The sequence below is a fragment of the Trichoderma harzianum genome (assembly GCF_003025095.1).
Source record: "Trichoderma harzianum CBS 226.95 unplaced genomic scaffold M431scaffold_1, whole genome shotgun sequence".
NCBI classification, from domain to species: domain Eukaryota; kingdom Fungi; phylum Ascomycota; class Sordariomycetes; order Hypocreales; family Hypocreaceae; genus Trichoderma; species Trichoderma harzianum.
Window position 1 is genome coordinate 3,588,914 of NW_020209249.1, and position 23,601 is coordinate 3,612,514.

The 23,601-nt window shown below is 51.1% G+C and overlaps 5 protein-coding genes across 5 annotated transcripts; 2 read left to right on the plus strand and 3 right to left on the minus strand.

Annotated features, from left to right (window-relative positions):
- Nucleotides 1-32: 32 nt before the first annotated feature.
- M431DRAFT_105268 (hypothetical protein) lies at nt 33-10,106 on the minus strand. The gene is made up of 2 exons (XM_024911573.1): nt 9,844-10,106; nt 33-9,785 (listed from the first exon to the last, which is right to left on the minus strand). Exons 1-2 carry the CDS (start codon nt 9,900-9,902, stop codon nt 242-244), a joined length of 9,603 nt encoding a protein of 3,200 aa, XP_024780807.1. The 5' UTR covers nt 9,903-10,106; the 3' UTR covers nt 33-241.
- A 513-nt stretch (nt 10,107-10,619) lies between these two features.
- On the plus strand, nt 10,620-12,428 carry M431DRAFT_1065 (hypothetical protein; the record flags this gene model as incomplete). The annotated part of the gene is made up of 3 exons (XM_024911619.1): nt 10,620-10,711; nt 10,767-11,937; nt 11,997-12,428. The coding sequence occupies 3 exons, from the start codon at nt 10,620-10,622 to the stop codon at nt 12,426-12,428; spliced, it is 1,695 nt and encodes a 564-aa protein (XP_024780808.1).
- A 420-nt stretch (nt 12,429-12,848) lies between these two features.
- Nucleotides 12,849-15,433, minus strand: M431DRAFT_489901 (glycoside hydrolase family 92 protein; the record flags this gene model as incomplete). Its single annotated transcript, XM_024916738.1, has 5 exons — nt 12,849-13,740; nt 13,793-14,172; nt 14,224-14,700; nt 14,757-15,278; nt 15,338-15,433. The coding sequence occupies 5 exons, from the start codon at nt 15,431-15,433 to the stop codon at nt 12,849-12,851; spliced, it is 2,367 nt and encodes a 788-aa protein (XP_024780809.1).
- Nucleotides 15,434-17,035: 1,602 nt separating this feature from the next.
- M431DRAFT_1067 (hypothetical protein) lies at nt 17,036-19,338 on the plus strand (the record flags this gene model as incomplete). The annotated part of the gene is made up of 2 exons (XM_024911621.1): nt 17,036-19,169; nt 19,229-19,338. The coding sequence occupies 2 exons, from the start codon at nt 17,036-17,038 to the stop codon at nt 19,336-19,338; spliced, it is 2,244 nt and encodes a 747-aa protein (XP_024780810.1).
- An 808-nt stretch (nt 19,339-20,146) lies between these two features.
- On the minus strand, nt 20,147-23,366 carry M431DRAFT_489903 (hypothetical protein; the record flags this gene model as incomplete). Its single annotated transcript, XM_024916739.1, has 3 exons — nt 20,147-20,854; nt 20,932-23,009; nt 23,063-23,366. The coding sequence occupies 3 exons, from the start codon at nt 23,364-23,366 to the stop codon at nt 20,147-20,149; spliced, it is 3,090 nt and encodes a 1,029-aa protein (XP_024780811.1).
- Nucleotides 23,367-23,601: the final 235 nt, after the last annotated feature.

Genomic DNA, 23,601 nt, shown 5'->3' on the forward strand with positions numbered 1-23,601 from the left:
GAGCTCCATCTAGTCATACATACAAGTACTAACTAACATCAGCCTCATATTAATTACTATCACTATAGCTACTGTATATTACGCAAAGCTTCCTTTTTTCGCCTTATTCTTTTACACCATCAAATCACTCACCGACCACTCATTCATTCGAACAACAAGGGCATAACACGAGACAAAAATGAGACAACGCCATACTCCTTCGCTTTCAACCTATTCACCCAGATGACTCACGCCGACGCCTCTAGGACGAACCCAAAATCCGCGAATATGCATCTTCCACCTCTCCCGCCAACTCCAACAGCGACACAATGACAATCTGATGAGTCAAGTTCGGCAGCCTATCTCTGTGCAGCCCAATCCATTCCAGCGGTGGCGTAGCCTCTCCCATGTCTCTCAGCTGAGGCGTTTCGATGATGGGAGGCTCCAGCGCGAGATACTCATACTTGGACTGTGGCACATTCACCTCGGCCGTAATCTTCTGCTGCTCGCCGCCTTCACGCTGCCCTTCTTCGGCTTCCGGCACACCCGTGATCTTGACTGCCGTCAGGGGCAGCTGCCGACCCCATGTCTCTTCCAGCGACTTATTGTGCTTCGCCCACATGCCTCGGATGTAGCTGATGCGGGAGTAGTTCCAGCCAACCTCGACTTTGCCTTCAAAGGCGCTCTTGAACAGATAGTCAATGTGGTTGCTGTTCGGCGCTTGCCATGTCTGCATCGCCGCTTCAACTCTCGGTACCTTGAGGATTGTACCACCCCGCGATCCCGTAGACCGCTGCACCACATCTTCCACAGACATTTCGCTCAGCGTCTTGGGGGCCTCAATGTTCCTAACCCCTGCCAATCCAATCCGAAGCTGTCCTAGTGTCATCCTCAGGATGCTGTGTACTCGTCGCTGCTCAATGCTTGCGGCAAACCGCGCGTACGCGTTGAGCGCCTCCATCTTGAACACCTGGTGATCGTAAAACGTGTTGGAGAACACGCCCAGGTTAAGTGCCCGTAGTGTCACGACAACATCCGTGTCGAGCGAGATGGGTGACTTGGCCATGGTATCGTCTTCCGGTAGCTTGGGAACCCTCGTCGGAGCCGAGACTGATGGACGTACCGCCGAAGATTTTCGTCTCATAAACTTTTCAATTTCCTTGAGCGACAACTCAAAATTCTCTCTCCTCTCCTGCATAAGCTTCTGTACAGCCTGATAGAGCGAGACAGCCTGAGCAGCTGATGTCGCTGTGCCAAATACCTGCACGGCATCGCCGTCAAAGATCGCCACGAGGCGGTCTCCTCGCCCATCAATACTCTCTCTCACATTGTACATGATAAACTCCAACGAGGTAATGTCTGCAATTAAAAAGGCCTGATAGTCAAATGCGGCCTTGACACGTAGCTCGTTGAATGCGATGGAGGCTTGTACAAGAGGTGTTTCATTGAGCGCTTCTTCTCGCTTCGGCCAATGAATCGAGGTCCGCAGTCGGAAGTGCCGCAAGGCAATGAAACCACTCAGACGACCGGTACAATCAATACCAATCTTGTCGAAGCCAAGACAGAGGTTTTGCTCCCAGTCTGACGTCTTTTTGGACGATACCCAGAAGTTATTGATCTCAAAGACGGATTTACCAATCGCCTGCCCCATATCAACGCTGACATCAAGGGCCGCGATGGATATAGTCGCCGTCCAAGGGAAGGCTGCTGTAGCAGCCACCTGCTGATATCTCTGAACTAAGTGTCCCTGCGATGTCTCCGTAACTATCTTTGGAACTGGTGCTGTGGAGTCTGCACTTCTCAGGTCTTTTGGATACCAGATTTCACGGAACAGTAAAAAGTCTTGCACTTGCTTGGCGTTGATGGAGACCTTCATGGGGCTCACACTCAGGATGGCCGAAACACCGCTTGTGCCGCTGACGTGCTTGCTATTCATGAATGAAAGGGTAACTGTGTCGACTTCGAAACTTGCAGTCGACTCCCTCGAGTATACATGCTGCACTGAAGCTTGTGGCTTATAAAGAACACCGGATATAGCAAAGAAATTGCCGTGCTCTTGCGAAGAGACCGTGTTGAGCGTAAAGTAGACACTTTCAAAGCTTGTCGTGGCGGCAACACGGGCTATCGGCTGACAGCTTAGTGAGAACTCCTGTCTGCAAATACGTAGGCCCAGATTCAGTTTGACGCGACCCAATACCGCACTAGGATCTGCGGTGAGGATGTTATCCTCATCACCAGTCTTCTCAGGCTTCAATTTCGGCGGCTCGGGCTTCGGGGCCGGTTCATTGTCAGTGTCTTTCCTCACGACTTCTTTCACGCTCGCCACGATATCCATGATCAGCGGAACAACCGAGGGGTACAGAATATTGCTCGAAGCATCGATCTTGACTTCGCCGGACAATGCAGGATCATCCTTGCCGTTGTCTCTATATTCTGCTTTCCACGCAAGCCCGGGACTGCGCAGGACTGCGCCACTTCCTGTGTCGTCCGTAGTGAATTGGCCATATTTCCCTGCCAGTGATGGGCGGTCGTTTCGTAGTGGTCGAGCAGAACCCTTCGCACTTGATACATAAACAACAGCGCCTGCAAAATCAGCGTCGACGAGCAAGCTCTCAAGTCGTTTGTTACCAAAGATGCTCCGTGAATTCTCTGTCTTTGGTACAGTCGCAGGCTTCTTGCTGGTGGCGGTGTTATTATTGTTCTGCGCCGCCTCGGTATTCCACTGCACTGACGCCCGCCGTACATTCTTTGCTGATAACGATATTGATTCAACCAAGTTTGCAGCAGGGACGATAAACGCAGACGTCAACCTCAAATCCAGTGATGCGCCCACGGCTTGGAATGCTAGACGACGAGCGTCTGGGGTGGAAAAGTAGGCAATGTTGAAAATAATTTGCGGGAGAAGCGCAGAGTGCACAGATCTGATATTCCGATCTTGGCCAGGCGGTACGGTCTGCAGCTGGAAGTCTTCTATAGCCAGTCGCGCGGATCTCTTGGTCCTCGTACCGAATTCAATGAGCCTGATGGACAGCACTAGGTCCTCTTCATCGCTTCCCTGATGGCCACTTTCGTCCGCAACGTTCCAGGAAGCACGGATGTTGCGCAGTTCGAAGCGATACACAACCGATCCCAAAATAGAATCGAGGATATCCGTATACTCCGGCAGTACCTCATCATCGTTGATGGAGATGCGAGGCTTCGATTGTCGAAGTTTCCTTAGGTAGTCTAGTTCTCTTGATGTATCCAGGTCCTTGATCTTTGTTCCGAGGTAACCCAGCACATCAACAGCTGTAGAGGTCGTTTCCGGTGACATATTTACGTCAAAGTCATCGCTTCTAAAGTTGAACGACCACTCGTCCTTGCCATCATCTCCAGGGCTAGAGCTGGCTGATACTGTAAAACTAGCACCAAAATTTCCGCATGACCTCATGTTGCCCTCGGTTCCCCTTTCAATGTCAAATCCAACGTGTCTGAGGTTCAAATGGACTTCTGGATACTTGAGGATAGGACCGTGGATTTCATGGCGATTGGACGCCCGTAGATATGCTTTATCCATAGAAAAGAATACGTGAGCAATCGCCTCCGTATCAGACTTCAGTGACGTCTTGGAAGCAACTTGCAGTCCAGCAAAAGTAAGGTGGACGGCGTACACGAGATTCGAGCTTGGCTTTTGAACCTCTGTCGTCTCGCTGCTTCCAAAGATGTCTTCCACATGTTCTTGTATGGATTTTGCTTGCTGTTGCACCTCCTCAATGGCGGTAGAAATCTGGGGTCGGTTCAGCGCTGTGAGAAGGTTATATATTGCCGATGCATCGAGGCGCATTACTTCCAGAGAGCAGAGTACATTTAATATGCTTTCCGCCTTTTGTCCTTGGCTCATCGTGACGCGTCCATTGGTAGGCGGTATCTGTAACAGAGATATAGTGCGAGAGTCGTTCTTGACATTAATCTGCATCTCATGGGAGTTCTCTTTGATGTCAAAGTCAAAGATGATTTCTTTGGAAGAGTTGGACGCACACGCTGCCCGCGCCACGACACCAGAGATTTGATACGTTAGAGTCGGGACCAGAGGTAGTCTGATTTCGTAAGCATCCAAGAACGTGGCAATATTGATCCTAAAGCTCGGCGGGTGATTGGTCTTCTCCACGGGCGATTTCGGTATGGGGGAGTCTGGAAGCTGTGTCTTCAAGCGGTAGAGTTGGGCAATTTCATCTCTGAAGAGAAGATCGAGAACTTCCATAAGACCGATAGGATCCTGCTTTACGGCAAGGTTCAAGCTCTGGCTACTGGCCGTCGCCTTGACCTTGTGCGCTGCCGCCTCATCGGCCGATCGCAGTTCATGGGAGACACAGAGACTTGGCTTTAAGAATTGGGACCTGCCGAGCGGATGTGAATGACTCTTCAGCGAAGAAGTGACAGCATCGCAGTTGATCATCAGACTTGTGAGGGTTGCGCCATCAGTCGTATCAAATGTCAGTAAAGATGCCTTTAGTCCATCACCCAAAGTCTTTGCACTCAAGTTGACTGTTTCAAGCTCAATGGATCCTTTGATTAGTTCCAGAGCAATATGAAAGGCAGATGATTTCTTTGGCGGTTTTGCGGGCTCCGAAACTATCTTCTGAACAGGAGAAGGCGGTGGTGGGCGTTGACTCTGGCTTCTGTTGTATAATCGCAAGATATCGTCTGCCAGAACACACAGTTCCCAGTTCAAGTTTATCGAGGCATTGCCGCAGCATATATTCAACACTGTCACAGGAATAGTCCCCAAAACGGCCGTAGTATGGTCCCCCAGTTTTCTCTCAACCCTTGCACTGAGGTCTACAAACCCAATTTTGTTTTCCTTTGGTCCTGGATCAAGTACCAGGCAGATTTTGCCAAGCTTGCAGGCGCCAAGGAGAGGATATAGCTCTTCCTCTTTTCCATCATTTGGTTGGGTATCGCCGAAGATTTTCTTTAATAGGAGAGCACTTGAAACATTTCCCAAGTCCCAGTTTCTCCACTTCTCAAATGAGCTCACTACAAGTTGAGCTGCATCGGGTGGGAGAGCTGGCGATTGGCCCCAGCATTCTTGTATCAGGCGGGATTTTTCTATTTCGTTCTTAGTATCCCAAATTTGACGAAGTCGTGTTATCATCTTCCAGGAATCAACCGTTCTCAAGTGCTGAGGTGCAGATCTAAGAACCGCCGAAGGCCTGATGAGGAAAGCAGGGTCGTTTGTTGCCTCTCCCACCTGCAGGAGACGCAGAACAAAGTATTTGACGCAGGTCGAATGATGCTCATTGACTTCTGTTAGTAACCGCTCCAGCTCGGTAGCGACAATTCCCGTGCGATGGATCAAAGAAGCAAGATATTCGATCTTGCCGGATGCAGTTCTTCCAGCGATTGAACCAATATCGGCATCAAAATACGTGATTTCTTTTGCTCCCAAAGAGACTCTAACGCCGTCGATTTGCAGCACCACAGCTGCTTGTGGTTTGTGGACGGACGAAAGGCGCTCCGAGGCAGACATCTCGACGGAGCCCAGACGCAGATCTAGCGAGGTCCTGGAATTGACGACACCCCGCTCTTTTGTAGTTCGAGTCACAAGAGAGACTTTGCATATCGTCAAGTCATACTGATCTAGCTCTTCCTCGGACGGATCTGGCGAGTCTAATGTTGATGAGTTGAGAAACCGAACATTGATTCTAGGCACCTTGACCATGATATCAGTCATTTCTCCGCTAATGGTTGCCTCCTTTTTAGACTTGAAAATTTCCGTTATGGTGCTGGATTGGAGAGAATCCAGTACATCTTCGGGCTCAGTTGGCTGCAGGGCGGCCAGCAGAATAGTTGCATGACGCACCGCTTCAGGCGTAACAAAGGCGCTTATTCCAGAGGGGAATTCAATAATGGTGCTTGACTGTGCGTGGTTTTCACTGAGATCAGCAGGATCAATATCGTTCAGGTCCGTTTTCAGCCGGTTAAAAAAGTCCATATCTTCGCGTTCAATAGGTGGGAAGGTCGCGTCCCGAGAATCTGGTCTGACGCCCTCTAGGGGGAAGTTTGGCGTAAAATACTGACTTGAGAAAGCAATGGCCGACTGCTCCGGGTTTTCATGTGCTGAAAAATCGCCAACGGTACTGTAGAACGAAGACCGTCTACCGGGGGAAACAGACTGCTCGCCCTTTTCAAATTCAGAGCGAGAACCTCTCATAGCTGCAGATCGTATCGACAAACTGTCTCCGAATTTCGATGGTCTACGCATGGTGCGAGGACTGTTGAGACGAAAACTGCTACTACTCGAAGTACTAGCGAAGGAGACAAACGACTTTTGGCGAGTCACCCTCCGCGAGCGGGAGCTCATTGTACTCGGAGCCGACCCCTTATCGTACTCAGCTTCACCGAGTGGAGGGGGAGGAGGTGGCATGCACTGCGCAGGAGGGTCGACCTGCTCGGGGATATAATCGCCACCCGTACCAGGAAGAATTAAGAACGGCGTTCGGTCTGTTCGCTGATCCTCACGATAGATTAGATCTTGTTGGATTTTGCGCTCCTCCGTGAAGTGGAATTTCCTTCCAACAGTCGCAAGCCGAACATCTGTCCTCAGATATGCTTGGGTTTCAACAGGGTGTTGCGGACGCACTTTGTGTCTTGCCGCTGACTCTGCATTTATACATGAGAACTGAATATTTGGTATGAGCACGTTTGCCCGCTTAGAATAATGTGACCGGGCCCAGTCATTGCTATTCACGTCGATAGTGTCGGTGGAGAAGCAGAAAACGCTCTCTTCCACGTGTATCCAAAGGCGGATTGACTGAACGGCAACACGAACAAATGTTACGTCGTAAAAGATTAGAGAGGAATACGGGACAAGGGCGTTCTCCACGTCATCAAATGTAAATCCAAATGCTGGTCCTGCTTTGGTTAAAGCCGCCAGAAAATCGGGTGTGCATTCTCCGGCAACAGTGCCAACAGAAACATCCCAGTTACAAAGGTACGTTGGTTCTGATGGAGGTAGGCCAAATGTGCGGTGACCATATACCCGAATGCCGTCAATAAACAGCTGCGTGCTGGAGGATGACATACTAGGAGAATCCAAATCGCTATCGGAGCTGCCCAAGGACAGACTCAATGGGCTTATATCAAGTTCCATATCCATATAATAGTTTGTAAAGCGCAAGTCCAGAGACAATGAGGCCAGTTCGCCCTGCAAATAGCGCTTGGCAGAGTAGATATTAGTTGGAACCAGTAGGCGAGGATCGTCCACTCTAATGGCCAAAATGACATCCATATCATTCGACTTCTTAGGAGGGGGGCGGATGGCCACCATCTCAGCATCCGGATTCTGTATCTTGGCCTGCAGTTGCTCCTGGTATTCATCTTGAGTTTTGAAATGAACATGCTCTCCGAAATAATTATCCTTAAGTACCATGATGTACCGGACCAAGAATCCGTAGAGAGAAACGCATGGTGATTGTGCGTGGACGTTCAAGACCAAAGTGTCCGTGTTGGCTGGAGATGTCGTAGCGTTGTATTGATAACTTCCATTAACTCCCAAGCCCTCAATATGTCCTAGTTCCTTGGATTTCACAAAAGTCGCTTGGGTACTAGACTGAGAGGTATGAAGTGTCAAGTCAAGAGTGTCCGCTCGGACGTCAAAAGGAATACTGTTTGTGCTTGGTCGAAACTTGTCAAGGGGTATACAAGTTTCGGCTTTCAGTTCCGGACTAGACAGAATAAGAAACGAATTATCGTCCATTGCAGTGGCTTTGTCGATGATATTACCATCGTTGACGTTGAGAAATATTTTGACGTTTTGTAAGTTGAGGTGAAGGTGATACAGAAAAGGTGTGAAGACAAGGTATTCAGCAGGAGGCCCTGCCGCCCAGTCGTCAACCAAGTCAACAATCAAAAAGATGTGATCTCGCAAGAGATACATATCCATGCCATCAAAGGTGAGGTGGAAATGCCAATTACGTAGCGTGTTCCACGAGAGAGGAGTTGCCAGATCGCATGAGATTTTCAGAGCACCAGATCGCCAGAGCAAATCGTGATTGACACTGCTCCACAGCTCAGAAGTCGGCAAGTGAATGTTGCACTTATTTTTATACCCAGCCGAATTCGCAACCATGTCCATGTAATACCTGACGGTGGAGTTTTGAGGAATCTTGAATTCGAGCCATCCGGCAGGGCGAGGCTGGGTTGCTTCGCTTTTGGAGTTTTTCTTGCCCCTGGTACGATGCTTGCGCGTATTGCGAGCCGTATCCGGCTTGGCCATATGCTCTTTACCACGCCAACGCCAGTTCTTGGACTCTTCCCTTATAGGGATGCGCAACGTGACTGTATCTTCCAATTCTATCAGCAGGTCGAACTGGGTAGGTACTCTCCATGCGCCAACTGGAAGCGGCCCGGTGGCACTGCCATCTTTAGACAAGGAGGGCACAAAAACACGCTGTAGATCAGCCCTTTGCCTATCAGCCCAGGGCCCGTAATTCATTGTCCCCCCTTTCACCGACAACTGCACTCCCCATGCTGGTGGCTCAGATCCGTTGATGTTCAAGGACGGGTCCAATTGCCTCTGGCGATGAGCTTCTTCGGTGACCTTGCTGACGGCATCCCAGAATACAGTCAACTGGCATAAAGGGCTATCAAGAATGGTCGAAACAGCAGCATACTCAACGGGGGCCCAGCGAGTTTTATCATCTATGTCTTGGTCGTCAAGATACCGTGATAGACCTTGCCATTGGACAACTCCGGGGACGTGGGCTGGTACAACTCCCCCGCCAGCTCGGGCGTCGCTTGAGAATGACTCGACAGACCTCCGCCAGTACGGCACCAAGTTTCGCAGGGAACTAAGCGCCTTGCGTCTTTGCTGGCGAAAATACGACTTCCTTGGGACATGCTGTGGTTCTTGGGGCACGCTCTCCCGTTCCCGTTTAGCACGTGTTGCCTGGTCTTCCTTATAGTCCAGGTTGTCCAGCATTTCCACCACAGGATGCTCCAATTCGAACTTGAATACTTGTCGATACTGGTCCACAGTCGTTGTCTCCGTGGCATCGACGTCTCCGGAGAGGGTATCGGCTTTCACGATGAGAATTGCCTTTGTATTATCATTTCCGAACACCGCTGCGGCTTTCTCGCATTCTATTTGGATAGGAAATAGTTTGAGGATAAAAGGCAGCTCTTCGTTTTTGTCATCTTCGCTCTCGTCGCTACTGCCGCTACTCGAGCCAGTGCTAGGTCGACTTGCGTTTCCATTCAGCGGTTTGTTGCTCTTCTCCCGGGAAATGGGAGCTCGTTCGGACGAATCCTCATGGGTCGTATTTCGTGATCGTAAGCCTGCATCACCCTTTTCATCAAACGCCCCAGTACTTGAGCTTCCGCCAGATGAATCTGGGTCGATGATACCGGCGAGAACCGAGTCGTATGCCGGGCTGCGGTTGTAGACAAACCATTCCAGGCCGACAAGGTTTACGTTTATGCGACATGGTAATTTGGAATTCCTTTCTCTTGCCGATGCCACATTGTCCTCTCCTTTCGACACGAATATGTCGGCCTCTCTTACGCGGCGCAACCAATATCGCCATGTGATGTCTCCATGCTGTACCAAAAATGTTTCGTTGGAGCCGTGATATCGCAAGCCCATGAAAAAGATTCGTCCGGCTAAAAGAGAGACCTGAAGCGCCTTGATGTCAAGATATATGCGGTATCGATGCCAGGTCCAAGTCCTAATGCCGTAGGACACGATGGAGCCAAACACTCGGTTGAAGTAGAGCAGGAAGAATATGGCGAGGATCGCGGACAGAATGATGAAGATGAGAAACTCACTGGATGGAGACACTGATTAGTTTCACAACGGAAAAGTCCATGGCCAGTGTAACTCACTAATTGAAGCCCGGCCGCGGCTGGCCAGGCCCGATATCTGGGATCACCAGACGTTCCATCTCGACGACACCTTCGCAGAGCTTCCCCACGCCTGCCAGAGATCCAATAGCATTGTCCGTAGCCGCCGCTCTCCGAGTGTCGGGGGTTATCGCGAAAGGCGTCGGTTGATGCTCAATGCTGGGACAATGCTCTTCTGCATGGCTCCGAAGCTGCGGTATAGAGGCGGTGCGCTTCGACAAGGCGCGAGGCTGTTGGTGATGGAAGATTAGATGGATGGATTTCAAGGTCTAGGTTCCATGGCCCGGTGGAATTGGGATTGGCATCCACTGTGGTCACCCCCTACGGAGCACTGGAGCTACCCGCTAAATTGCCCTTTTCAGCAGTGACCATCCACTAGCGGCCAGTGGAGCTTTATGCACGAGCTAAGCAAGCAGCAGCACATGCTCTGTACATCATCTGGATGTATTTCCGCGCCAGGCGCTGGTGGGCGGGTACATCCTCCGGGTCCAAGCTCCGGCCGCGAGGCCCTTGTTTGGGAGCCAACGAGGGCAATGACCAGTCGATCTGATCTTGTGAGCTTCGTCACACTTCGTCTTTTCTTCCTCTCTTCCATAGCCACGGAGCTTGTCTTGTCTTGATCGCCCCGAGTGCTGTGCCTCGACAGCAAACTTTCCTCGATTTCACAGAGCCATGAGCTAAATCTCCAGCTCTCCTCCCAGCGCTTTATCCAGACTCTCTCCCCCGATCTTCAGAGGGTCGCGTCGTGGCCATCCATCATGCCTGATCATGGCACCGGCCAGAAGTTCACCACCGCCACCATCATAGTAGCAGGTGTCGCGTCTATAGTAGCAACGCTACTGTCGATGATGTAAGCTATCCGTGCTCTTCTCCTGGCCGCGCAGCTTGCTGATCAGCCTCGACAGCTCAATATGGCTCCAAGCAAAGAACTATCGCAAACCGCTGCTGCAGCGCTATGTCGTCCGCATTCTCCTCATGGTGCCCATCTACTCGATCGCGTCGTGGACGAGCATGGTTTCTTTAAAGGCCGCCGCCTTCGTGGACCCAATCCGAGACATCTACGAGGCGTTTACCATCTACACCTTTTTCCAGCTTCTTATCAACTACATGGGCGGAGAGCGAGCGGTCATCATCATCACCCACGGTCGGGCTCCGGTCCATCATTTGTGGCCCATGAACCATTTCCTGCCCAAGGTGGATATCTCAGACCCGTATACCTTCTTGGCCATCAAGCGGGGCATCCTTCAATATGCATGGCTCAAGCCCATCCTGGCTGTCGCAGCGATCATCATGAAGGCTACAGATACCTATCAGGAGGGATACATTGGAGCTAAATCCGGCTATTTCTGGAGTGGTATCATCTACAACATCAGTGTCACAGTCAGCTTGTACTCTCTTGGACTGTTTTGGGTTTGCATGCACCGGGACCTGGTACCGTTTCGGCCGGTCCCCAAGTTCTTGTGTATCAAGCTTATCATCTTTGCTTCCTATTGGCAGGGATTCTTCCTGTCGATTCTAGTCTGGCTCAATGTCATCCCGGACGACGTTCAGGGCTACACCCGCGACAATCTTGCTGCGGCTATCCAGGACGCTCTTATCTGCGTGGAAATGCCCATTTTCGCCGTCGCCCATTGGTATGCCTTCTCTTGGCATGATTTTGCCGACAACCGCATCCAATCGGCTCGTATGCCACTCAATTATGCCTTCCGTGACGCATTCGGAGTCAAAGACCTCATTGAAGATTCCAAGGAGACATTTAGGGGAGACAACTACGGTTACCGATTCTTCGACTCTGGAGACAGGATCATGGCGCATGAAGACTCCAGGTCAAGATTTGCTAGATTAAGAGAAGGGATGCGGTACGAACGCGGAGGTAAAGGGAAATATTGGATTCCCAAACCAGGAGAGGTGAATGCGACATCGCCGTTGCTGGGCAATGGCAATGGATCCTCCAGTTCCACTCGCCCTGATCAGTTGAATGAGAACGCACATGGCACATTTGAGGAGCCTGAAATTGATGCCGATGACGAGCATCTATATGACAACGCCCGGCAGCTAGAATATGGGGATTGGAATGTAAGTTGTCAGCCCGTTTCCGAACTGTTCATGTGCCCATGCTTACCCTGCGTGAATAGTACCCAGTTGTTACTGCGAGCGAGCCACTCAGGGAGCGTTATGCCTCCTGGGCAAGCAACTCAGAAACCAGACTCTACTCTTCCCCATCTCACGCTCCTACGCCGTCACGTAACAACTCAGCCAGTTCATTGCACCGGCAGGACCAGCACACCGAATCAGAGCAACCGCCTCCAGTGGTTGTTATCAAGAAGAAGAAGAAGTCAAAGAAGACTGTGCAGCACACAGAACCGAGTCCATCTGATGTAAAACCTCATCAGGAAGACCAGAGCAGTGCTAGAGCAACACCGAGCTACGATGGGAACCAGAGTCCCGCCATAGAAGAGCACCAGCCATGGGCCTCTACCGACCACGAAGATGTACACGACCATTCGCCCAGTTATCAAGTTCCAGACTCTGACGAATTCCGTAATGTTTGGGATGGCGATAAATAAGCGCCTTTGGTTTTGCTTTATTGCTATGGAAAAGAAGAAAAAAATTAACTGCTAGAAGAGTTTCAAATCTATGTGTCTACCCTGGGCCAGACAGGCATAGCGAGGCGTTCTTTGGGTGTCGGGAATTAGGGAGGGGTGAAATACCAGATTTGTTTTCTTCTTGATGTATGCGGATATGTACTCATTATATACCAGCCGCTATTCATTCAACTATCACTATTCAGCTTGCTCTTTTATCTTACTTACTTTTTTCTCTACCCTTTTGCCAGATGCATGTTCTGCTGAATCATACCATCTGACCAGAAAGGCATATGTTGAAGCGTGTAGCTACCAATTTTTTTTCAATAAACTGCTGCTATGTACTATATCTAGTTTATATTTCTCCTTCTCTTATTTATTCTGTATATATAATGTCAAGACCTAGCTTGCCTTGGACATGCCAATCAATATCTTCCTCGCATTCGCCGCACTCGCACTCCCAGGACTCGGCGGTGTCGGACCAGTCGTCCAGTTCGTAGGCGAGCTACCAAGCACAAAATCAAGAGTCCCTCCATTAGCAAAGATGTCGTACCAGCTCACCCAGCTCTTATTCCACGTCTTGCCATTGACCTTGAGCGACTGAACATAGTAAACATCTTCACTCCCGCCGGTGGTAGTGATCTTGAGCGTTTTGCCACCGCCTAGGGAGATGGTCAAGTCAGTGAACCAGGGAGATCCGATGAGAAAGGTAGTCTGGCCCGTCATGGGATACAAGCCAATCATATTCCACAACAGCCACGACTCCATGGCTCCAGCGTCGCTGTTTCCGGGTAGACCGCCCGGCGTGGGCTTGTAGTACGATTTAGCAATGAAGCGACTTCGTTTAACGGCGAGATCTTGCCTGTTGACGAAATTGTACAGATAAGGAGTAGCGAAACTGGGTTCGTTGCCAGGGTTGAAGATTGTGCTGCCGAAAGCGCTGTTGCCGGAGTAGACGCCTGGTTGGAAGGTCATCTCGAGGCGCTGCACAAAGGTATCTGCTCCGCCAGAGTACTGAACAATGGTGTCCAAATCGTGGTGAGCGTTGAAAGAGTATTCCCACGGGAGAGCCTGGTAGTAGTAATCTGCCCAATAGCAGCCACCGCAGGAGATGGGGTTTTGAGAGATGAAACCGCTGGTGTTTCTTGGGCCAAGGAAACCTGAGAATCCAAGAGCAGTCATGTTAGTGTTCCAGTGATTGCGCCAATTGTGCGATCTGTTATAATATTTTTGGAAATCATTTTGAAGACCAAGGCCGTTGGCAACGGTAGCCAACATAAAGTCATTGACTGAACTGTAAGAGTGATTAGACACGCAGCCTGAACGTTATAAGCGGATCAACTTACTATTCAACAGCTCTGCTAACAGACCGTCCGAATGACGGAGTGATGTAGCCATATTTCAACCAATCTGGCAGGGCACTTCTACCTTCCTTGGTCGAGCCTGTAGGATCTCGTGGATCATTGTTGTTTGCCGGAACGACTTCAGCATTCTTTACCATGGAAGCATAGGCGCCTTCCCAGTCAACTTTGCCACGAACACCCTTGACAAACGCATCGGCAAAGACGTTATCGCTATTTGAGCCTCCTTGGACAGCGCCGTTCCAGAATGAAGAGCGAGCATCCGAGACATAGCCCTCATGGCGGTAAATGTCTACCATGGATCTGAGAAGCTCTTCATGGTATGCCGGCTGAAGGATGTGGAGGAGAGAGGTTGTGCATCGGTGCTGTTAAGACGGTTAATCACAGTCCGTTTTCAAAATCGACGTGCAGCTTACAGTGTCCCAAAATGTGAAGATATCATCGTAGTAAGGCTCACCAGACGTCCAGAGAGGATTTTCTCCCGTCTTGTTTGTCGGGAGCAGATGCATGAAATACAGGGCTGAGTAAAGCTGGTTCAGCTTAGTGACGTTAGTTTCGGTTGTTGTCACCTTTTGTAAGACTTGAGAGTTCCAGGCATCTCGAGTTCCTTGGCGAACAGTCGCGAGGCTGGTCCCCTGAGGAATCTCGGCTTTGACGTTGGCACAGGCTTGCGTCTCGGAGACGAACGAAACTCCAACCCTAGAGATGACAGATTGCTGCTGGAATGTGAAGAGCGCACCGAGCCTCGCTGTTTGGGAGCTGTAGCTTGTCTTGTTGGAAAATTCAGCCAAGATTGATGAGTTTAGGCTCGTTCCAATGAATGTTTTGTAAGAAGCTGGAGCATCGAAATATCCACAGAAGTAAACCGTCCACGGGCCAGCTCTATTCCATCCCTGCATTCAGTTCAGCAAAGTGCTCAGACTACCCAAAGGATAGTATCTCGGCTCACATTGTTATAAGTTCCATTACCAGTATAATAATAATATCCGGGCTTGGTGTCTTGCCGGACGTTAATGCTGCCTCCTAAGAAATGCTGCTCCAGCCCTTGGCCGCGGTAGGACGACAAGACATGAGACACGTCAACAAGCACATTGAGATCCTTGCCAACGCTAGGGAATGTGTACTGAAACAAGCCGGCCTTGTTGGTCGCCGCCATTTCCAAGACAGTTCCAGAGCCAAGACTTGCTTTGTAGTAGCCAATCTCGGTAAAATCAGGCGCGGCACGAGTGTCATTGATGGCGTCGCTCAGAGGGTTTGCAACAGTTCCAACAACGGGCATCTGAGAAACGACGCCGTATTTCGGTGCGCCTCCAGTGCCGCTCTCATGGAGCATCGTGAAGCCCGTGAAGTTGCCATTGGAAAGATAGCCAGAGTAAGCATCGGTGCCCGAGTACAGATCAGGACCGAGCTTGACCATGCCCAACGGTCGAGAAACACCGGGGAAAGTGTTTCCGCCATTGATAGTCCCCGTCTATACACAGTCAGATTGATTCGGTTAGACATGAGTTGCGGATTCAATCATTCACTTACACTGGTTAATACATAGCCAGCCAAGTCAGCAGAACGAATCGCAGCTGAATTGACCAGCGATGGGATCAACGGCAATAACAATAATGAAGAATACATTGCGACTACAAATATAGAGAGCCCAATAGAACTACACAACATGCTCGCAACGACGATCCTCTGCACCCGTCCATCCCGCCGGACTTATATGCAACCCTCGGACCATGGATCCTACCCCCCTTGCTCCCCTAGACAAAGTGCCCAAGGGCGGAAAGCGGAAAGCAACACGGCGATGCAAGCTCCGCACGAGAAGCTGCAATGGCATGGTTGCAACAGGCATCCCGACTACACACACACAGTCACGTTCTTGTAGGATCATCATAAGTGGGCAGCGACTGAGAGACAACGTGGGATGTGCATGCCATGTGAATGGTCCAGAGGGGCAGCTTTGTGCTGGAATAGGCAAAACGCTAGTGGAAAAGGCCGGAGATCTGTGAGGAGAAAGGCATTCAAGTGCCGATGTGGCACAACATTAATATCATTTGAATCTTGATATAATCAAAAAAACATGCAGATGCGCGCTTTTACACAGGCAAGGGGGATGCCAGGTCGGGAGAAAGGGTGCCGAGTCTTGGAAAGTGTGAGTGTGTCTCGGGGAATCCAAGACTTGGCAATAAGTCGTACGAAGTATTCGAAATTAGATCTGGCTCCGCTCCGGCCGTCCAGGGAGCCGTTCAAGCGACAAAAGGGCATCAAAAGAGCACGCGCCACCCAGGATGAAGCTGGAAGGTGAGCGTACAAACATGTCGCATGACTTGGGACGGCTTAATGGGTGGCATCACGAAGAGGACTGGCACAGCATAGGGTAGGATTCTCATCTCGAGGCACTATTTTGTTCTCGTGGTGCAGGACCAGAATAAGTTAGGCCCAGGAACGCTGTGTGGCTTGGGAGCGAATCTTTGGGGTTGCTAGGAATCGTGATTTGCCCGCTTCGTCTGTTCTGTTCTCGTTGGCGTCTCTGTGATCCATGACATTCTTCCAAGAAGCGGGGTGTATCTATTCCTGATGCTTGAAACGAGCAGCATCAGACGAAAAGACAGACGTCAAGCACCAAGTAAAGCTCACCAAGACGGAGATATCTCGTGATTGGCTGTCTTCACATGCACACACAGGCCAAAAAGGCACAACAATGTGGGGGGTTTTGCTCAGCCATTGCTTTGGACGGAGGAAAAAAGGCATCGAATCGTTCGGATCGGAGAATTTCAGCCAATCTTGTCGCGTGTTCGGATTAACGTAGTGCCGATAGCCTAACCTTAGTGGCGTGCACAAAAAAGCGGGCGCTCATAAACTATCCACACACAATGACAATATCATCTCGCACCACTCGCACTCCCAATTGTTGAGGCTTTGCACGCCCATATTGTGGATATGTAGGCGCGTATTTATCGTGGAGTCCCTCTTTTTTCTGCATACCGCTTGCCACCGAACACCAGGCGGTCTGAATATTTTGTCGATAACGCGGGCAGAATCCATTAGGCCCACGTCTGAACCGTACTGCTGCTGCATTCCGCCTTTTCTGCCACCAGCCAGACAGGATCAACATCCAAGCTGCCTCGTCACTGAGAGCTTGGATTCAAAGCCAACGGGCGGAATTCAGTCGCCAGGCCCTTGTGCGCAACACACCGCGAGCCGGGCGCCCCCAATCGAGGCCCGTCGTGCGCAATGGGTCGCAAGCCGAATCCCCTCATCCTCGAGTATTTCGTCCGCGGGCCGAAGCTCAACGACAACAGCAACCGCTATCCGCACACGTGCAAGCAGTGCGGCGAGAACTTCCCCAAGGGCCGCATCGACAGCCTGACGACGCACATCACCAAGAAATGCCCAGCCATCTCCGACTCGGACCGCATGCGAGCCTGCCTCGAGCTCCACGGCATCACCACCGCCAGAACTGCCATCGACCGTCCTCAGGGCGGGGCCCAGGTCAATGGCCAGCCTACCGCTCAGCTCGCGCTGCCTCAGGGATGGAGTGCCCTCGAGACCCTCGCCGAGGCATCGCGCCAGGTCGATCTGAATGAAAACAATCGCGGCCAGAAGGCGTCTGACACTCCTAATCCTGCTGCTGCCAATGGCGGCGGCTTTGTGCCAGATCGACTGGAGCTGCAGGAGCAATTCACATTGGAGAACCCTCCCGCTACCTATGACAGCCGTCCGCAGACAAGCACCAGCCTTAAGAAAGGTTTACAGCAGTCCCCTTCTCGCTCGACGCCGGGTGTGGGGGCTGACCTGGCAGCTTTTGCGGGCAACGCTGTCGTGCAGGTGCCGTCACCGACTCCTGAGCTTTCGCCAGAAGAACGTCTTCAGGCTCTCCTCCCTGCCAGCGAAACATCACCAGATCCATCCAACATCTCCGTCGCCGTTGCTGCTACAGCCCGCCTGAACCCGTCCTTTCTCGACCCCCAGCTTGTCACCACCGATATTCCACCGCCGACCTCGTCGCCTCCAACCGTAGAGACGCAGCCACCTATCGATCCAGTGCCAACCTCCTTGCCCACCACCATACCCACCACCATACCCACCACCCTACCAACCACTCTCGCCGATACGAACGTTTCCCAGCCGTGGGGCGAAATGACATACTTGGCCACTACTACCCCTATTCCCTTGCTCACGGAGAATTCCCCAGCACTGCCTCTAATGAGCCGCGGTGGTGTTCGAATGGACACGAGTGATGGGCTCATTAATGGCAGGGCACGCCACGCACGGTCGAGATTTACTCCTGCCAGACGCAAGGAGGTTCAAGAAGTCCGCAAGATAGGCGCTTGTATACGATGCCGGATCCTGAGGAAAAACTGTGGCAAAGGAACACCCTGTGATACATGCCGTAAGGTTCTGGCACCCCGTGTCTGGAGGACTGGCTGTGTCCGCACTCGTCTACATGAACAACTCGACCTATATGCTGCTGGCGTTCAGGTCGTCCTATCTCAAAACCGTATCAACCTCATCAAAGATCAGCTCAAGCTCACCAACGACGGAAGCTTAATTGAAGTATCCCACTTTCCAGAGGCGGGCAAAAAGATTGTCTTTGGAGCCCTAGTATATCCACTGGAGCCAAACGAAACACAGGCGGAGGCTCGTGGAGACAAGACCCCGTTTCACCAGGTCATCATGATTGACCAGGATTCGGAGGATATCCCGGCCAAGGCCGAGTCGTACATGCGAGATGTGCTGACCACGTTTATTGAGCGCGAGCCGTCAAAATTTATGAAAGTGACGCTCGAAGCTGCATGCAACCAGCTTTCAAAAGGGGAAGACGACCTTCTCAGGAAGGCTTTGGAGCTATGGGGTCTCGTCGAGAGCATCGACCGCGAACGGCAGTGGACGATTTTAGAGAAGCCAAGTACTGAGGGAGAAGAGCCGAGATGGATAAAGGAAGCACAAAATGAAAACGACGCAGACATTTACACCATGATTTGCATGCAGCTCAACGCCGCCGCGGAACGAAAGGCCAACAGCACCTCCAAAAGCCTGCTGAACCACATGGACAGGCTGCTCACTGACAGCAAGACAAAGGTCGGGTTTAAGATTTATCTTACCGCCATCATCTTCCTCAACTGTGTGGAAAAGTCTACCTGGGCGTTCAAGGCTTGGGAGCAGGATCATCTCCGCCCAGGCTGGCCCCTTGAGCGAGACCCAAGCGTATTCACCCAGCAGGGCGGCAGTCTAGCTGGGCTGTTGAAAATGCTCTTGTCTATTCGCAAGGCGTTACCCCAAACCCTGAGGGGCCTGGATGGGAAATTGACAGTTCAAGACAAAGACCCGGAAATCACGGAATACTTTCAGACTCTTGATCTTGATTGTAAGCATCCTCTCCAAATCACTCAAATTTTGTACTTTCATATGCTAATTATGTTACAGTCGACACCATTGAAGCCCGCCAGAAGGCCTCACAATTCTCCCCTGCAGACTCCCGTTCCCTCGAGCTGGCGTTTTGCTCCCATCTGTTACTTCCCAACCTGCCGGCCTAAAGACTTACACGAGACATGAGACTACGACCTTGCGCAAACTTTTTTTCTTTTACTATTATTTCATCACTCTAATTACCAAACAACCTGTGCTTCTTCGATTTAGATGACTAAACTGACTTTGCCTCACTGGCGCAAAGAGGATTTCTTTACTACTACTTTTTTGAGAGAGAGAAAAATGCGCGCTTTTAGACTGGTGGGTAGGAGGGCAAAAAAGTACAAAATACGCACACTTAGACGAAACGCATTCACGATACGGAGGACAAGGGGGCAAAAACTCACTTACTTACTTACTTTCCATTCCCTTTTTCTTTTCTCATTTGTTCACCCTCCAAAACAAAATCTTCGCATGACTCGGCGTTTGTTTCTGGTCCACCCGCGGTTTTATATCGGGCTCTCATTTCACAAAAAGCGAGGCACACCACACAAAAAAGCATGATAGATTGGCCTGCTCGGGATATTTTTCTCCCCCTTTTGTATTGGTGGGGAGATTTTTCATCAACATCTCCCCTTCTTTTCCCTCTTCCCTTTGTATTTATTTTATTCAAAATTACATAGAGCGATGGCGCAATGGCGTTCTAAGACGCCCACGCGCGCTGATTGATTTATCGAACCTATTTGATGGTGGTCAACTAAACATGTAACTTGAGTGGTCATATTCACATCAATGAGAGAACAATGTGATGTTAGACGATTTACACTCTTGCTCTTTCATGTGCGTGAAATTTCCAACTCATCATTAATACTTGACATCTCCATAATGCCCCCTATAAACTTATTATGCATCTACCTATCCATGAACCCGAACCTTCTAGGTAGGCGACATGCTCCCACTATCCACCCGCGAAACGCCCTGCCCCGAGCGCTTCGGCTTCCTAAAGCAAGCGAATTCGTTCTTGCTCGCCTCCCTGAGCTTCTTGAGCACATTACGCATCTCAGGTAGTTCGTTCTGCAGCCTTGCGCGGGCGTCATTGTCCGTACGGCTGTCCAGCTCCTGGTAAATCTGGCTCTGTAGCTCCGAGGCCTTGTCGGTAGTGTAATGGCTCAGCGTCTGAGCAATAAACTCAACGTCGAGCGTAGCCTGGATAAGAGCGCTCAGAGAATAGCGAGCGCGTTTGCGGAACGCATCCAACAGCTGCAAAGACGTCTGCTCAAGCAAGAACGAAAGAACCTGAGGCGTAAGTGAGGCAGCCGTTGTGGAAACCTGGGAGTGAACTAGCACAAGGGTCAGAAGCGTCTCGTATACGTATGGCTTCGCTGTCTGAGGCCGTTCGCCTTGGGCTGGTGCCCAATCATGGTCTGCGAGGCCAGAGTGGATGATTTCACGCAGCTTCTCGGTAGCTTGTTTAGTATAGGACTGGAAGAGGCGAGCGTCGATTTGACCGAGCACGTCCTTGATAGTTTTGGACTCATCCGTGAGCTTGACGGAAAATGCATTCTCGAACTGCGAGTTCAGGTTGGGGACTACTTGAGACCGTAGGGCCTGCAGATTGCTCAGGGTGAGGAGCATTCGGACGTTCTGGTACCAGTGTTAGTTTGGGGACGAGGTGGGCAAGGGGTGAAAAGGGGGATAAAAAAGGGGTGTTCAAGACTTACTCGGTCTCCGGCATCAAGTGTACTCTTGCCCACTGACGATGCAGCAACACTGGAGATGACCCCATCCTGACCAATAGACCATTCGTCTTCAGTCTTCTTGACTGATCGCTCTGCATTCTCCACCATACCGCTTAGAGCTTTGTACAAGGTGGTCACATACTGACTCCGAACCATCTGGAGCAGCTTGGCAGGCGGCGGCAGGACAATGTCACCAGCACCTGGCTTCGACATGGCCTCGGAGATGTAGAGAATCTTTTGCATGCCGGTGAGAAGCGCACCCTCGAATGCGGCAAAGCTGGCAGGCATCCGCGTAACATCTCCGGACTCGGCGGACGGTAGCCAATCTTCTATGAATTTGATGTTCTCGGCGTCCCGGTTCCATGCAGCGCACAGAGCCGTCACGCATCGCTCTCTGGAGACACCAGTCAAGGCCTTCAGCTGCTCGAGAACTTGGCCATTTCCCGAACGAATGGGATCAATGGTGGCAAGGTCAGACGCGCCTGAGCCGACCAGTGCCAACATCCTGCAGAGATAGTACACTCCACTGATGGAGTTCGACCAAGGAGGCCAAAATGCCAGCTTTTCCCACGGCTCGCCCTTCTTTGGCGAGGATGGCGGCGGGTTATTCGGATCAAAGTTGAATCGAGGATCGCGTGTAGAGGTTGGGCTCAGGGAATGGCCAAAACCGCCAGCTGAAGCCGGTGAGTTGGGTGAGACAGGGAGCGGCGAGAAGACCACACTAAGATCTTCAGGGGGCAATCCGGCAAAGAAGTCATGTACATGTCCACGCAGCAGATCTACCAGTTCCACGATGCCCTTCTCAAGGTCCGCAACATTTTTTTGTGTCAGTTGGTGGTGTCCCTGAGATTCGTCATTGTAGCCTGTAGGTAGCGTCCTTTGTATTCTGCCTTCGATAAAGCCCTGTGCAGTCTGCCAAAATTCAAGGAGGTCTCCAAGGATGCCTTGAGGAGAGATGAGGCCGGTCAGAAAAGCAAGCATCTTTTCCCACAACTCAATGACATCCGCAGAATCGCTCGAGGTTGGTTTGCTGTCGATGCTCTGTCGGCCCAATGTACGCAGATGAGTGGCCACAACCTTATTCGAAGGCTTCTCGCTACCCGCCAGCCTTCGGCGAAGCACCTCAATTTCGGCCTTTGTGTGCTCGGCGGTTGACTGAATCTTGGTCTTAAGGTACTCGTATCGACTCATTAGCCACACCCATATTGGATTATCTTCGACGCCAAGTTCCAGCAGCAGGGAAATCATGTCCATGTGCTGGTCTGGACCTCGGCCGACATGACTCTCGGATTTCGACAGGGTATGTAAGGTAGACAATCTCTTCCATGCATCCCGTTTGAAACTTTGGATTTGGCGATCAACGTCATACCATACCCGGGCCGCGACCATGATTTGGTAGAGCTGGTCATCTTCTGGCATTTGGCGGTCAATGTACTTTGATACTTCGCGCGCATCGTCGGCAAACTTCCTGGCGCGATTGTATGCCTCAACCAAGGTCTCGTAGTCTTTCCTCTTGATGCAGTCGGATATTATAGTGCTCAGCTCCAGCGGATCTTTGAACTGCTGTACGTATCTCTGAAAGGACCTCAAGTGTTCCTCCTTTTCTCGACCTCCTAGAGCTGGTCCCCACACATCTTCGGCTTTGGCAGAAACGTCTAGTAGGGGAACTTTGATGCCCAAAACACCATATTCGCTCTCTTTTATCAGCGCGTTCTTCTTTCGAGAGTCGGACGACAAAGCCAAGGGGTTGTTCAGGCCAGCCCTGCCAGAACGCAGGCTCGTTCGACTGGAATGGCGACCATGGATGGAAGATCTGCCAGTATTGGCCTCGGTTCCACGGTACTTCATCTCTTTATAAACATTGTCTATCGTTGCCTTTGCCTTGACGAATCTTTCAAAGTTGCTCTCCACAAGAACCTTGAGGGAGGCTGACTTTTGGTCGATTGACTGCGAAAGCGTATCCAAGCCCTCGAGCAACGTGCGCGTGTCAGCGTGCTGGTGTATCTGTGACAAGAACAGGGTCGGCGAAAAAGTAGTCGAGGACAGCATGAATCGGTTGCCTATCAAGATGCGATCAGCCCCTGCTGAGGTAGACTCGGGGTGGTAGACTCACGAAGTCGCACGTCATCCTGTGCCGGGAGGCCAATTTCTCTCAGCGAACGGACGACACTATCTGTGGTGCCCAAGGGATCTGGTTCATCCTTCAAAACATGGTTGTTGGCAGCTCCTTTTCCCACCGCGGCCTTGCCATCGCCCGCGGCCGCCTCGAGAGCCTGGTATCGCGACTTTTGCCGGCTGTGCTTCTTCGTGTCGGCTTCGTCCCCGGAGGAGTCGTCATCTTTCTCCGCAGGCCATTCCGAGGGGTACGAGGTGGGGAGCTGGTAGAATTCGAGGATTGTTCGCTCGTAATCGGACATGTTGTCGGTTTCGACGCAATCGCGGGGGGGATGAAGCTCGCGAGCTTAGCTTGGAGACGGTATCAAGGATGACAGAACAAGCCCATGCATGCGGCAGTGGGAGATTCAGATTGCTGGGGTTTCGTCTTGAGGGAGTATGGGAGTGTTTTTGGTGAGCAGTGCAACGACCATTGCTTTGCTCGCAGCAATATCAGCTCCAGGATGCGAGCACGCAGCCGCTACTAAGGTAAGATGG

Excerpts from the sequence above, each read along its gene's own strand:
- M431DRAFT_105268 (XM_024911573.1), bottom strand. The coding sequence starts at position 9,902 with ATGGAACGTCTGGTGATCCCAGATATCGGGCCTGGCCAGCCGCGGCCG. Across the intron at positions 9,786-9,843 it reads CCGCGGCCGGGCTTCAATTA|TGAGTTTCTCATCTTCATCA; the intron begins GTGAGTTACACT and ends GTCTCCATCCAG.